At 43.5% G+C, this 12,383-nt stretch overlaps 1 protein-coding gene across 3 annotated transcripts in view; it reads left to right on the top strand.

Annotated features, from left to right (window-relative positions):
* PARL (presenilin associated rhomboid like) overlaps positions 1-12,383 on the top strand; it is a 55,698-nt gene that overhangs the window by 4,496 nt on the left and 38,819 nt on the right. For 2 of the 3 annotated variants that reach the window (XM_021674491.2, XM_064366861.1), the window contains exons 2-3: positions 10,441-10,636; positions 11,416-11,556. In XM_021674491.2, the coding sequence (XP_021530166.1) occupies positions 10,441-10,636; positions 11,416-11,556 (337 nt within the window). Of the gene's footprint in view, positions 1-9,764; positions 9,806-10,440; positions 10,637-11,415; positions 11,557-12,383 lie in introns of those variants that run through there. The other variant, XM_064366860.1, reaches the window with a different exon arrangement.

Here is a 12,383-nt window from a genome sequence, read left to right as displayed (position 1 = left end):
CCATGGCTTGTCTCTGCTTCCTAAGTGTTGGCTTCATTCTCTCAGCATGCTATCTCCTTGTGGTTATAAGGTGGTTGCCAGCAGCTCTTGGGGCTATGTATTTTTAGGTGCAAATCTAGCAGAAAAGTTGTCTTCTCCTTTATCACAAACAAAATCTTGAAATTGAATTTCGTTGGACCAGATTGGCCTAACTTGGGACAGGTGCCCATCCTTGAATCCCTTGAAGTTGCCAGGGAATGGGATGTGAAGGTTGGCCTAAGCCAGTCGTGGGCTTGGTGTACCTCATCAGACCAAATGGCTGGAAATTCCAGGGTACGGTTTGGGAAAGGAGAAGATGGCATGGATGCCTGGAGTCAGTTCTAGTGAAACATTTGTATTGGAGTTCTTTGTTTTATTACCTATTAATCTGTAGGACAACAAGCCATTCTAATTTAAGTACAAGTATTGTTGGAAGAGTGAAGAAGCGGGTTCTAGCTCCTTGCTATTCTAAGTGGTTCATGAACTGGCAGTTTAGGCATCATCTAGGACAGGAGTTTGGCGAACTTAGCTTATAAAAAGTCAGATAGAAAAGATGACCGCATATGGTCTTCGTCGCATATTCTGTCCCTTACCATTTAAACAGCTCTTTAAACATGTAAAGACCATTCTTAGTTGGAGGCTCAAATCCACTCTACAGTGGATTTGTCAACCCCTAATTTAGGTGCCTGTTTAGAAATGCAGAATCTCAGACTCACCTTGCTCCAGACCTACTAAATTAGAGTCTGCTTTTAATGAGATTGCCAGGTGATTTGTATGTAGACTAAAGGTTCCCCAAACCTGTGATATTAATAGATCTCAACTCTGGCGGCACATGGGAATCACCTGGGGAGGTCTTACAACTACTAAGGCCTTGGGCCCACTCCTGGAGATTCTACTGTGATTGATACAGGTGGAGCCACGGTGCAGGATTTGTAAGAGCTCACCAGGTGATTCTAATGTAGAGCCAGCATTCAGAATGACTGCTCTAGACTAGGAAGCATAGCTGCCTCCGCCGCATCTAGTGTGACAGATAAACAACCATGGCCGCAGTATTTTGTAGTTCTCATCCAGAGGTGGAGTCGACTTTTCCCTATTCTTTGGAGCTGGGTTGAACTTGTGGCTTGGCTTGACCAGTAGCGTGTGGTGGAAGTAATATTGTGCAAGGTCCAGAGTCGGCCTCAGAAGACCTTGTAGCTTTTGCCTTTGCCCACTTGGAACACTCCCTCTGTCATGGCAGAAGCGCCTGCTAGACTACTGAATACCAAGGACCAGGTGGAGAACGAGCCAGCAGACAACCAGCACTGAGGCTCCAGGTACAGGTGAGGCCATCTTAGACTCTCCAGCTCTGTTAAGCCGTCAAGAGTACTGGCTGCGTTGAGGGATACAGGGGAGACCAGGGGAATTGGTCCCCAGTTGAGGACAGCTAACCTAGAGAATCATGAGAAATAAGAGATTACAGTTTTAGGCCGGGCATGGTGGCTCATGCCTATAATCCTAGCACTTTGGGAGGCTGAGATGGGAGGATCACTTGAAGCTAGGAGTTCAAGACTAGCCTGGTCATCATAGGAAGACCCTATCTCTTTAAAAAAAAAAAAAAAAAGCTGGGCACGTGGCTCACACATGTAATCAATCCCAGCACTTTGGGAGGTCGAGGCGGGTGGATCACTTGAGCTCAGGAGTTTGAGACCAGCGTGACCAATACGGTGACACCTTGTCTCTACTGAAAATACAAAAATAGCTGGGTATGGTGGTTTGCGCCTATAGTCCCAGCTACTCGGGAGGCTGAGACAGAATTGCTTGTACCTGGAAGGCAGAGGTTGCAGTGAGCCAGGATTGTGCCACTGCACTCCAGCCTGGGTGACAGAGTGAAACTCCATCTCAAAAAAGAAAAAAGTAATAATGGTTTTAAGCCAGTGCATTTTAGAGGGGCTTGTTATGCAGTAATAGGTGAGACAACTGGGAGAGCTGCCGTTCAGTCAGGATCTGCTGATCAGAGAAAGATCTGTACTGCCTCTGCTATTCCCGCTAGCAAAATGGATGCCTCACATCTTCATAGACTCCATTCTGAATTTAAGTGTGATACCAGCATATGTGATTAGCACCCTGATCACATCTGGAACCCTAACTACAAGGAGGCCTGGGAAATAGTTTTGACTTTCTAATCCCTGCAGCACGTAAATGCACCTTAGGTAATAAGTTCAGTGAGCCAAGACAGAGTATCTCATTCTATCCAACAAGCTCTATATGTCCGCATGTAACTCCCAGTCCAGGCATACCTCAAAGATAGTGTGTGTTTGGTTCCACACCACCACAATGAAGCAGGTCACACAAGTTGTTTGACTTCCCAGTGCATATAAAAGTCATGTTTATACTGTAGTCTGTAAGCATATGTGCTGTGCAGTCATCTAGGCTCTGTTGGATTTCTAGAGAACGGGTAGAGTAGTTGAGCATCATTTTTAAGGGCTCTAGGATTCTCAGAATGGTAAATGAGCATTGGCTTCAACTTAGTCACCAGCGGCATTAGTGCCTAATAAAGTCAGCCTGTCCTTTGAAGCCGGGCACTGCCTACGCTCTAGCAATGAAAGTTCTAGATGGCATCTTCTTCCAATAGAAGGCTGTTTGGTCTCCATTGCAGATCTGTTTAGAGTGGTCGCCTTCATCTTAGGATCTTCTTGATAAGTGGCTGTGGTTTCTACATCGGCACTTGCTGCTTCAGGTTGCACTTATGTGTTATAGAGACAGCTTCTTTCCTTAAACCTCATGAATCATCCTCTGCTAGCTTCAGACTTTTCCTGCAGCTTCCTCACTTCTTTCAGCTTTCGTAGAATTGAAGAGAGTTGGAGTCTTGCTCTGGATTGGCTGTGGCTTAAGGGAATGTTGTGGCTGATTTGATCTTCTGTTCAGACTACTGTAATTTTCTCCATGTCGGCAGTACGGCTATTTGCTTTCTTACTATTTTTTGTTTTTTTGGGGGGGTGGGGGGTGGTGGGGAGAGATGGAGTCTTGCTCTGCCGCCCAGGTTGGAGTGCAGTGGCACAATCTCAGCTCACTGCAGCCTCTGCCTCCCAGGTTCAAGCAATTCTTCTGCCTCAGCCTCCCCAGTAGCTGGGATTACAGACACCCACCACCACACCTGGCTAACTTTTGTATTTTTAGTAGAGACGGGGTTTCACATTGTTGGCCAGACTGATCTCCAACTCCTGACCTCAGGTGATCTGCCCATCTGGGCCTCCCAGAATGCTAGGATTACAGGCATGAGCCACCACACCTGGCCTACTATTTATCTGTTCTCAGGAGTAACACTTTAAATTTCCTTCAGTAGTTTTGCTGTTGTTGAGACAGGGTCTAGTTCTGTCACCCGGGTTGGAGTGCAGTAGTGTATTTGTAGCTCACTGCAACCTTGACCTCTTGGGCCCAAGCCATCTTTCCACCTCAGCCTCCCAAGTAGCTAGTGTTATAGATGCAAGCCACCACTCTTGGCTAATTTTTAAATTTTTTGTAGAGACAGGGTCTCACTATGGTGCCCAGGTTGGTTTCAAACTCCTGAACTCAAGCGATCTTCCGGCCTCAGCTTCCCGAAGTGCTGGGGTTACAGGTGTGAGCCACCATGCCCAGCAAGAATTGTTTCTTTGCATTTGCAACTTGACTATTTGTGACAGAGGCTTAGCTTTCGGCCAGTCTCAGCTTTTGACATGCTTTCTTCATTAAGCTTAATTATTTCTAGTTGGCCGGGTGCAGTGGCTCACACCTGTAATCCCAGCACTTTGGGAGGCTGAGGTGGGCAGATCACCTGAGATCAGGAGTTCAAGACCAGCCTGGCCAACATGGTAAACCCTGTCTCTTCTTAAAAAAAAATACAAAAATTAGTCGGGCGTGGTGGCGGACGCCTGTAGTCCCAGCTACTTGGGAGGCTGAGGCAAGAGAATTGCTTAAACCAGGGAGGCGGAGGTTGCAATGAGCCGAGATTGCGGCACTGCACTCCAGCCAACCTGGGCGATAGAGCAAGGCTCTGTCTCAAAAAAAAAAAAAAAAAAATCTAGTGATTTCAAGTGAGCGACATGTGACTGTTCCTTTTACTTGAACACTTAGAAGTGATTGAAGGTTATTAATTGACCCAATTTCAAATTGTTGTGTTCCAAGGAACAGGGAGGCCGAAGGAGAGGGAAGGATGGGCACTGGCCGGTTGGTGGAGCAGTCCGAACCTGTACAGCATTGAGTTCAGTGTCTCGTACGGTCATGGTTCATGGCACCCCAGAACAATTTCAGGAGTGACATCAAAGGTCACTGATCACAAATCACCATAACAGATAGGAAGACATTTGAAGTGTTGTAAGAATTACCAAAAGGTGGCACAGAACTGCCAAGTGAGCACATGCTGTTGGAAAAATGATGCCGAAAGACATGCTAGATGTATGATTGCCACGAACCTTCAATCTGTAACAAACTGAGGATATCTGTGAAGTACAGTAAATCGAGCTATGCCTGCGTGTGTAATGTATTCAGTATGTGTATGCTGCATCTGATAAGCTCTGAACTTAACCCTGGGGCCGGCTTGTGTAATGCACTCTTAGTGTCCTCAGCCTGACACACATTTCTGGTGAGATCCTCGTGGTAAATATTTTAGGCAAAAAGGTCTGGCTTTGCTTCAAGTCCAGATCCCCAACCTCATGTGTTTATATTCCTTTTAAAACTTGGGCTTCAGAATTATAAGTGAATTGGTGACAGGTAGAAGTAATCTTTTATTTGAATCGATTGAGGAGTATTAAGCTGTTGGAAATGTAAAAAATTCTCATCCTTTGTATTTCTTGGTCCAGTACGTGACAAATGCTAGGAATCAACAATACTGGGTTACAACTTGCCATCTTCATTCATTCATTCATTCATTCATTCATTTATTGAGGCGGAGTCTTGCCCTGTCACCCAGGCTGGAGTACATGGTGCAGTCTTGGCTCACTGCAACCTTCATCTCCTAGGTTCAAGTGCTTCTCCTGCCTCAGCTTCCCGAGTAGCTGGGATTACAGGTGGCATCACACTCAGCTGATTTTTGTATTTTTAGCGTAGACGGGGTTTCACCACATTGACCAGGCTGGTCTCGAACTCCTGATCTCTTGTGATCCTCCTGCCTAAGCCCCCGAAGTGCTGGGATTACTGTGCGTGACTGGCAACTTGTCATCTTTATGGTAAATATATTCCTATTACTTTATGATACACCTTTGTTTTGGCCCAAAGTGACATTACTTGTTTTAATTAATTGCCACTTTACTAACTAGACCTATCTCCAAGTTACTTTACTATCTTTAATAAAAAATCAAATCCGGCCTGGCACGGTGGTGCATGCCTGTGATGTCAGCACTTTGGGAGGTCGAGGCAGGTGGATCTCTCCCACTGAAGCAGGAGAATTGCTTGAACCTGGGAGGTGGAGGTTGCAGTGAGCCGAGATTGCACCATCGCACTCCAGCCTGGGTGACACAAGAGACTCTGTCTCAAAAAAGAAAAAAATTAAATCTAATTGCAAAGTTAACATCTGCCACTTTAGAAATTATACCAGGAATGTACTTGGCTGTAAGTAAACTGGTGGTTTTAGTAAGAGGGCGAGTTATTTATCAAATATAGAATGATGGGAGGTAAGTGGCTGCTGTCTTTGCTCAGTGGCTCAAAAATGTCAAGGTTAGTGTTTGAATCCCTTGGCCTGTCTGTTAGCATTTGAGATGACTGCCCATCTCTAGGCATTGCATCCTTATTTAAAGTGGAAAGAAGGGGGTGTGCTGACATGAGTGATGTGTCCAAAACCTTTCCAAGAGGCTTTTGAAAAATTCTTAAGTCTCATTTGGCCACAATTCTGTGTGATATGGTTACCACTAGCTATAGGGGAGGCTGGAAAAGTGAAGATATTTCCTATTACAGAAAAAGCAGGCAAGGGGAAAGGGTTGGAAATAGATTTGGGATTAGCTATTTAACAGGGTTTGCTAAAGGCTGTTAAATAGCTAATTTAAAGCTAATTTATAAGACTGGTCACAGGCTCTGAAGGGAGTTAAGAGCCATTTAGAGCAACAGTACCATTGGTTGAATAAGTTCATAACTTTCCAAAATAAACTTGTTCAAACCTTTTCTGCTTTTTCTGTAATACATTTCTTTGAAAGGGAACATCACTTATTTGGAAGTATAAATTCTGAATTTAAAATCTCAAGTCAAATTACTTTATCATCCCTTTCCTCACCATGTGATTTCTGAGTTGCACTGAGGAGTGGTCTCTGTGTTGAAGAGAAAGGGCATTCCAGGCAAGTAATAGTGGTAGGAGCTATACCTTGTTCTGAGTTTCATTAGTCTCCAAAATGCCTATTAAGATACTCCACCTGGACATGATATGAGCATCTTTACAATACTTTATTGAGATATAATTTACATATAGTAAAATGTGTAAGTATTAAATATACAGCTAGTGTATTCTGATAAATGTATACACCTGTGTGACTGTCACCCAAATCAAGATAAAGATTGCCATCATCCCAGAAAGTTTCCTCTTGCCCCTTTCCGGTCAAGCCCCACCCATTCCAGGCAATCACTTTTCTGATGTTTATCACAACAGATGTGTCTGTCAGCTTCTTAGCAGTGGAAGTCACAGAATCACATATTATGTTTTCTTTTGTGTTTGGCTTCTTTTGCTCAACAGTGTTTTTGAGAGTTATCCATGATGTATGATTAGTTCTTTCTGACTTTCTTTCCTTTTTTTGGCCAAGTGTAATATTCCATTATGTGAAAATACCACAGAATTTCTCTTGTTAATGGAAGTGTAAGTTTCAGTTTTTAGCTAGAGGAATAAAGCTGCCATGACTGCAAGCGTTTTAAGCAGTACCCCAGATGGAATTGTTCATCTCTTCAGTTGCCTGTTCTGAGGCTTCCAATTTTCCTCATCTTATGAATAGTACCACTTTACTTTGAGTTTTTCAAAATAAAATGAAATCATTTTTTGATCTCTATTCTAACAGATAATTATTGACCTTTTATTAGGGACTAGAATTAGTGGTAGAGATAAAAAACTATAATGGAGGCATGGGCAATGATGGAGATAAGTATTTTAAAAACTGCTTTAGAACTCTAGAAGTGCAAAGGAGAGAAGTACCCAGCCTGGGGCAGCTAGGGCAGACTTCCTGGAGGAGAAGATATATTAACTGAGATCTGAAGGGCCCAAACAAGTTAAACAAAGGGAAGTATATACCAAAATATGAGTAGCATTGTCACAGGTAAGAGAGCAAGGGAGATCACAGGAGCTGCGAGAAAGTCAGTATCACAGCTATAGAGAGGATTTGAGGTGGCGGAGGGAGAAAGTAGCAAGAGAGGAAGGGGTCAGGGTTAAGGATGTGTGCTGACTTTGATGGGGTGATGAGAAGTTACTGTGGGGTTAAAGCAGGGGAACATTACACTTGTGCTTAATACAATGTGAAGGGTGCACTTGGAGTGGGGCAGTGCTGGAAGCAAGGAGATCTGCTAGGAAACGGTGGCGTATTCCAGGCCAGAAGGGAGAAGCTAAGGAGTTGCATTGGAATTAGGAAGAGCTTTTTGGCCCTCTAAGAGGACATTTGAGAAACTAGTGAATGTTGAGGAAAAGCAGTGTCAGGCAAGAAAAATATGCAACTGGTTAAAGTTTTAAAGTTAAGGAAACTGTTGACATGATCCAGGCATGAACTAAGGGACTAGACCAGGAATTTTAGAAGTATTTTGGATAGAGTTGACTTTTAATTGGGTAAGAATACAGGAAAGAAAACTCCAAAATGACTTCTGGATTTTTTTTTTTTTTTTTTTTTTTGAGGTAGGGTCTCTGTTGCCCAGGCTGGAGTGCAGTGGTATCATCTTGGCTCACTACAACCTCCACCTCCTGGGTTCAAGAGAGTCTCATGCCTCAGCCTCTAGAGTAGCTGGGATTACAGGTGCGCACCATCACACCCAGCTAATTTTTGTATTTTTAGTAGAGACAGGGTTTCCCAGTGTTGGCCAGACTGGTCTCGAACTCTTCACCTTCAGTGATCTGCCTTCCTCAGCCTCCCAAAGTGCTGGGATTACAGGTGTGAGTCGCTGTGTTCAGCCAAGATTTTTAACCTCAGTAACTGAGAAAATTGTGGTCCTACTGAAACAGTACGTCAGAAATGGAGGTGTTTTTAGAGGATAATAAATTAGTTCTATTTTGAATATATTGGTTTTAAAGTAATGGGGAGCATATCCAAGTAGCAGTATTCAATACACAGTTGGAAACGCCAGAGTAGAAAGTTGAGGTCAGGACTAAAGAAACAAATTTGAATCATTTACCTGCTTAGAAGTCATTCAGGCCACAAAAAATTCAACCAAATGTGTGCTTGTTTTAGGGGCTGGGATACAGAGACAAAAGACATGTCCGAATCTGCTTTTGAGGAGCTTTGAGGCTGGTAGGGATAGTATGTCATGATATTCCTCACTGAATATTATGCATTATATATAATGTTATCTCTGAACATATCCCTTATATAAAAATAACATACATTATTATCCCTTAAATAAGGGATAGCTGGGCATGGTGGCTCATCCCTGTAATCCCAGAACTTTGGGAGGCCAAGGTGGGCAGATCACCTGAGGTCACGAGTTTGAGACCAGCCTGACCAACATGGTGAAACCCCATCTCTACTAAAAATACAAAAATTAGCTGGGTGTGGTCGTGGGTGCTGGTAATCCCAGCTACTAAGGAGGCTGAGGCAGGAGAATCACTTGAACCTAGGAGGCAGAGGTTGCAGTGAGCCGAGATTGTGTCATTTATACTCTAGCCTGGGTGACAGAGTGAGACTCTATCTCAAAATACTAAGAGATAATGTGTTCAGGGTACAAACAGGAAGGGATCTTTACTTTGTGACCTGGGAAAGTTACAGTTTTACAAAAGAAAAAGAAGAATGTTTCAAGAATATATATAGGTTGAGTTTGAATTGTGTAGAGGAACTAGGGTAGAGGAAAAGGGGAAGACCCTGGGAATTAAAGGTGAATTTGAAGAGTAGGAAATGCTGTTACAGAAGCTAGGACTGGGAGGCATGATCAGTAGTGTCAGATATTTTGAGGAGGTCAAGCTGTAAAGACTCAAACAACAAATTTTTTTTTTTTTTTTTTTTTTTTTGGGGTAAGAACTAACAAATAGGTTTGGTGGATGTCCCTGAAACAGTGAAATAAAGAAGGGGAGAGGTGGAAGGAGTGTATTAATTTATAATGGTCAATACTTATAAAAGGAAATAATTATCTGAATTTGGAATGTCTTCAAGGACAATACATGTATTTGTTCCAGAAATTGACCAAACTTTAAACAAAAAAATCGGAAATCATTCTGAGCTGATTGAAACTGATGGCTGGGCACAGTGGCTCATGCCTGTAATCCCAGTACTTTGAGAGGCCAAGGTGGGCGGATCATGAGGTCAGGAGTTCGAGACCAGCCTGGCCAGTGTGGTGAAACCCCATCAATACTAAAAATACAAAAATTAGCTGGGTATGGGGGCATGCATCTGTAGTCCCAGCTACTCGGGAGGCTAAGGCAGGAGAATCGCTTGAACCCTGGAGGTGGAGGTTGCAGTGAGGTGAGACTGCATCGCTGCACTACAGCCTGGGCGACAGAGTGAGACTCCGTCAAAAAAAAAAAAAAGAAAAGAAACTGACAACTGGTGTGTCACCGTGGCTCATGCTATAGTCCTAGCACTTTGGGAGGCCATGGCAAGAGGATTGCTTGAGCCCAGGAGTTCGAGACCAGCTTGGGCAACATGGCAGAACCCCATCTCTACAAAAGGTACAAAAATTGTAACAGAGTGTGGTAGCTCACGCTTGTAGTCCCAGCTGCTTGGGAGGCTGGGGCAGGAGGATCGCTTGAGACTGAGACGTGGAGGCTGCAGTGAGCCGTGATCGTACCACTGGGAGTTGGAGAGAGTGATTGTATTCCAGCCTGGGTGATGGAGGGAGACCCTGTCTCAAAAAATAATAAGAATAATTTAGTGTTCTCTAGCTTTTTACCAGGTTTTCACATTTCTTCTGTGTGGAGGATGGATACAAATTATTTTGTTGACTAATACAAAGTAATAGCCCAAAGTAGTATCCTCTGAAGTTGTAGTAGTTTGTGTGTCACCTTTTCCAGAAAGGTTGAATTTTGTGACTTTGAATTCCGAGCGTAGGAATCCTGGCTGTTTTTGGACTGTAGAGTGAGAAGAGACCGAGATGGTGATGATGCAGGCCAAGTGGAGGGTCACAGGACCGAGATGGTGATGATGCAGGCCAAGTGGAGGGTCACAGGACCGAGATGGTGATGATGCAGGCCAAGTGGAGGGTCACAGGACCGAGATGGTGATGATGCAGGCCAAGTGGAGGGTCACAGAAGGTGCTGTTTGCAAGACGCCACTGTGTTTCTAATCTGTTATTTTTGCCCCATAGGTTTAACTTCGTTATTCAGCAAAAATGCGGATTCAGAAAAGCACCCAGGAAGGTTGAACCTCGAAGATCAGACACAGGGACAAGTGGTAAAGCACACAAGAGAAGTGCTTTGATTCCTCCCGTGGAAGAAACAGCCTTTTATCCTTCTCCCTATCCTATAAGGACTCTCATAAAACCGTTATTTTTTACTGTTGGGGTAAGAGTGCACTTCGCTAGGAGTTACCTACCTTGCTACAAATGCGGTGTTAAGATACTTTGTCCTGTTTGGGCTCCCTTAAAGTAAGGACAGGTGGAGCGGGATCAAAAGGAGCTGGGCTCATGAGTTCTGATTATAGAGTCTGAATTTAATACTTGCTTTTAGAATCTGGCTCACTTACGTAAGCCTTAGAGAATAAACTTATGGGCCTCATTTGGTACAGCATTTCAAGTGGTGCTAAGTTGGTGTTTTCAGTTTTATTTGAGGATTTATAGCTGGAAACAGGCCCCAGCGTACTGTGAAGTTAATAAAATGGGAAACAATAAAATGTCCTTTTTGGTTGGGCACGGTGGCTCATGCCTGTAATCCCAGCACTGTGGGAGGCCAAGGCAGGTGGATCACCTGAGGTCAGGAGTTCAAGACCAACCTGGCCAACATGGCAAAACCCCATCTCTACTAAAAATACAGAATTAGCTAGGCGTGGCGGCGTGCGCCTGTAATCCCAGCTACTTGGGAGGCTGAGGCAGGAGAATTGCTTGAACCTGGGAGGTGGAGGTTGCAGTGCACCAAGGTCATGTCATTGCACTCCAGCCTGGGAGACGAGCAAAACTCTGTCTCAAAAAAAAAAAAAAATCCTTTTCACTTATTAGATTTCACTGTGCCAGGTATTCCTTCTGTTGATTTGTAAAAAGCAATGAAAATGAAGTATTGTCCTTGGAAATATGTATCGATCTATTTCCCTTTTAAATTTATTTTTTAATATTTCTAATTTTATGTAGTTTACAGGCTGTGCATTTGGATCAGCTGCTATTTGGCAATATGAATCACTGAAATCCAGGGTCCAGAATTATTTTGATGGTATAAAAGCTGATTGGTTGGATAGCATAAGACCACAAAAAAAAGGAGATTTCAGAAAGGAGGTAAACACTGCTTTCTTTGTTCTAGCTAATCACAGTTTAAAAAACTGACACATAATAGATGCACATGTTTTCAGTGTACATGATGCATATGCATAATGTGTAGTTAAATCTAAGTAATTGGAATATCTATCACCTTAAACATTTATCTTTATGCTAGGTACATTTGAATTGTTCTCCACTAGCTATTTTGAAATATACTGTATGTTATAGTTTACTGTAGTTACTCAACTGGCAATCCCAAGTTTTGAAGTCTGGTTATTTATGAAGCACTTTTAGTTAATGGCAACATCAAATTAATAGATGTCAAGTCAGTGCACTTAATATTCTTCAAAATATTTATTACTGTTTTATGTCTGGTGTTGCACTTGACAGTGTTCTAAGAATGTTGGCTCTCTAACCCAGGTGCATCCAAAATCACCTCAGATGGTTGTTAAAAATGTTAATGTCAGCCGGGCGCGGTGGCTCAAGTCTATAATCCCAGCACTTTAGGAGGCCAAGGCGGTCAGGAGCTCGAGACCAGCCTGGCCAACGTAGTGAAATCCCATCTCTCCTAAAAATACAAAAATTAGCCAGGTGTGGTGATGCACACCTGTAGCCCCAGCTACTCTAGAAGCTGAGGCAGGAGAATTGCCTGAACCCGAGAGATGGAGGTTGCAGTAAGATGAGATCGTGCCACTGTAGTCCAACCTGGGTTGACAGAGTGAGACTTTATCTCCAAGAAAAAAAAAAATTGGCTGAGCGCCGTGGCTCACGCCTGTAATCCCAGCACTTTGGGAGGCTGAGGTGGTTGGATCACCTGAGGTCAGGAGTTCGAGACCAGTCTGGCC

This window comes from Aotus nancymaae, unplaced genomic scaffold (genome assembly GCF_030222135.1).
Source record: "Aotus nancymaae isolate 86718 unplaced genomic scaffold, 86718_ANA_hifiasm-v0.15.2.pri h1tg000067l, whole genome shotgun sequence".
Taxonomy (NCBI): Eukaryota; Metazoa; Chordata; class Mammalia; order Primates; family Aotidae; genus Aotus; species Aotus nancymaae.
Note: the sequence above shows the minus strand (reverse complement) of the source record. Positions and strands in the feature narration are given on the sequence as shown.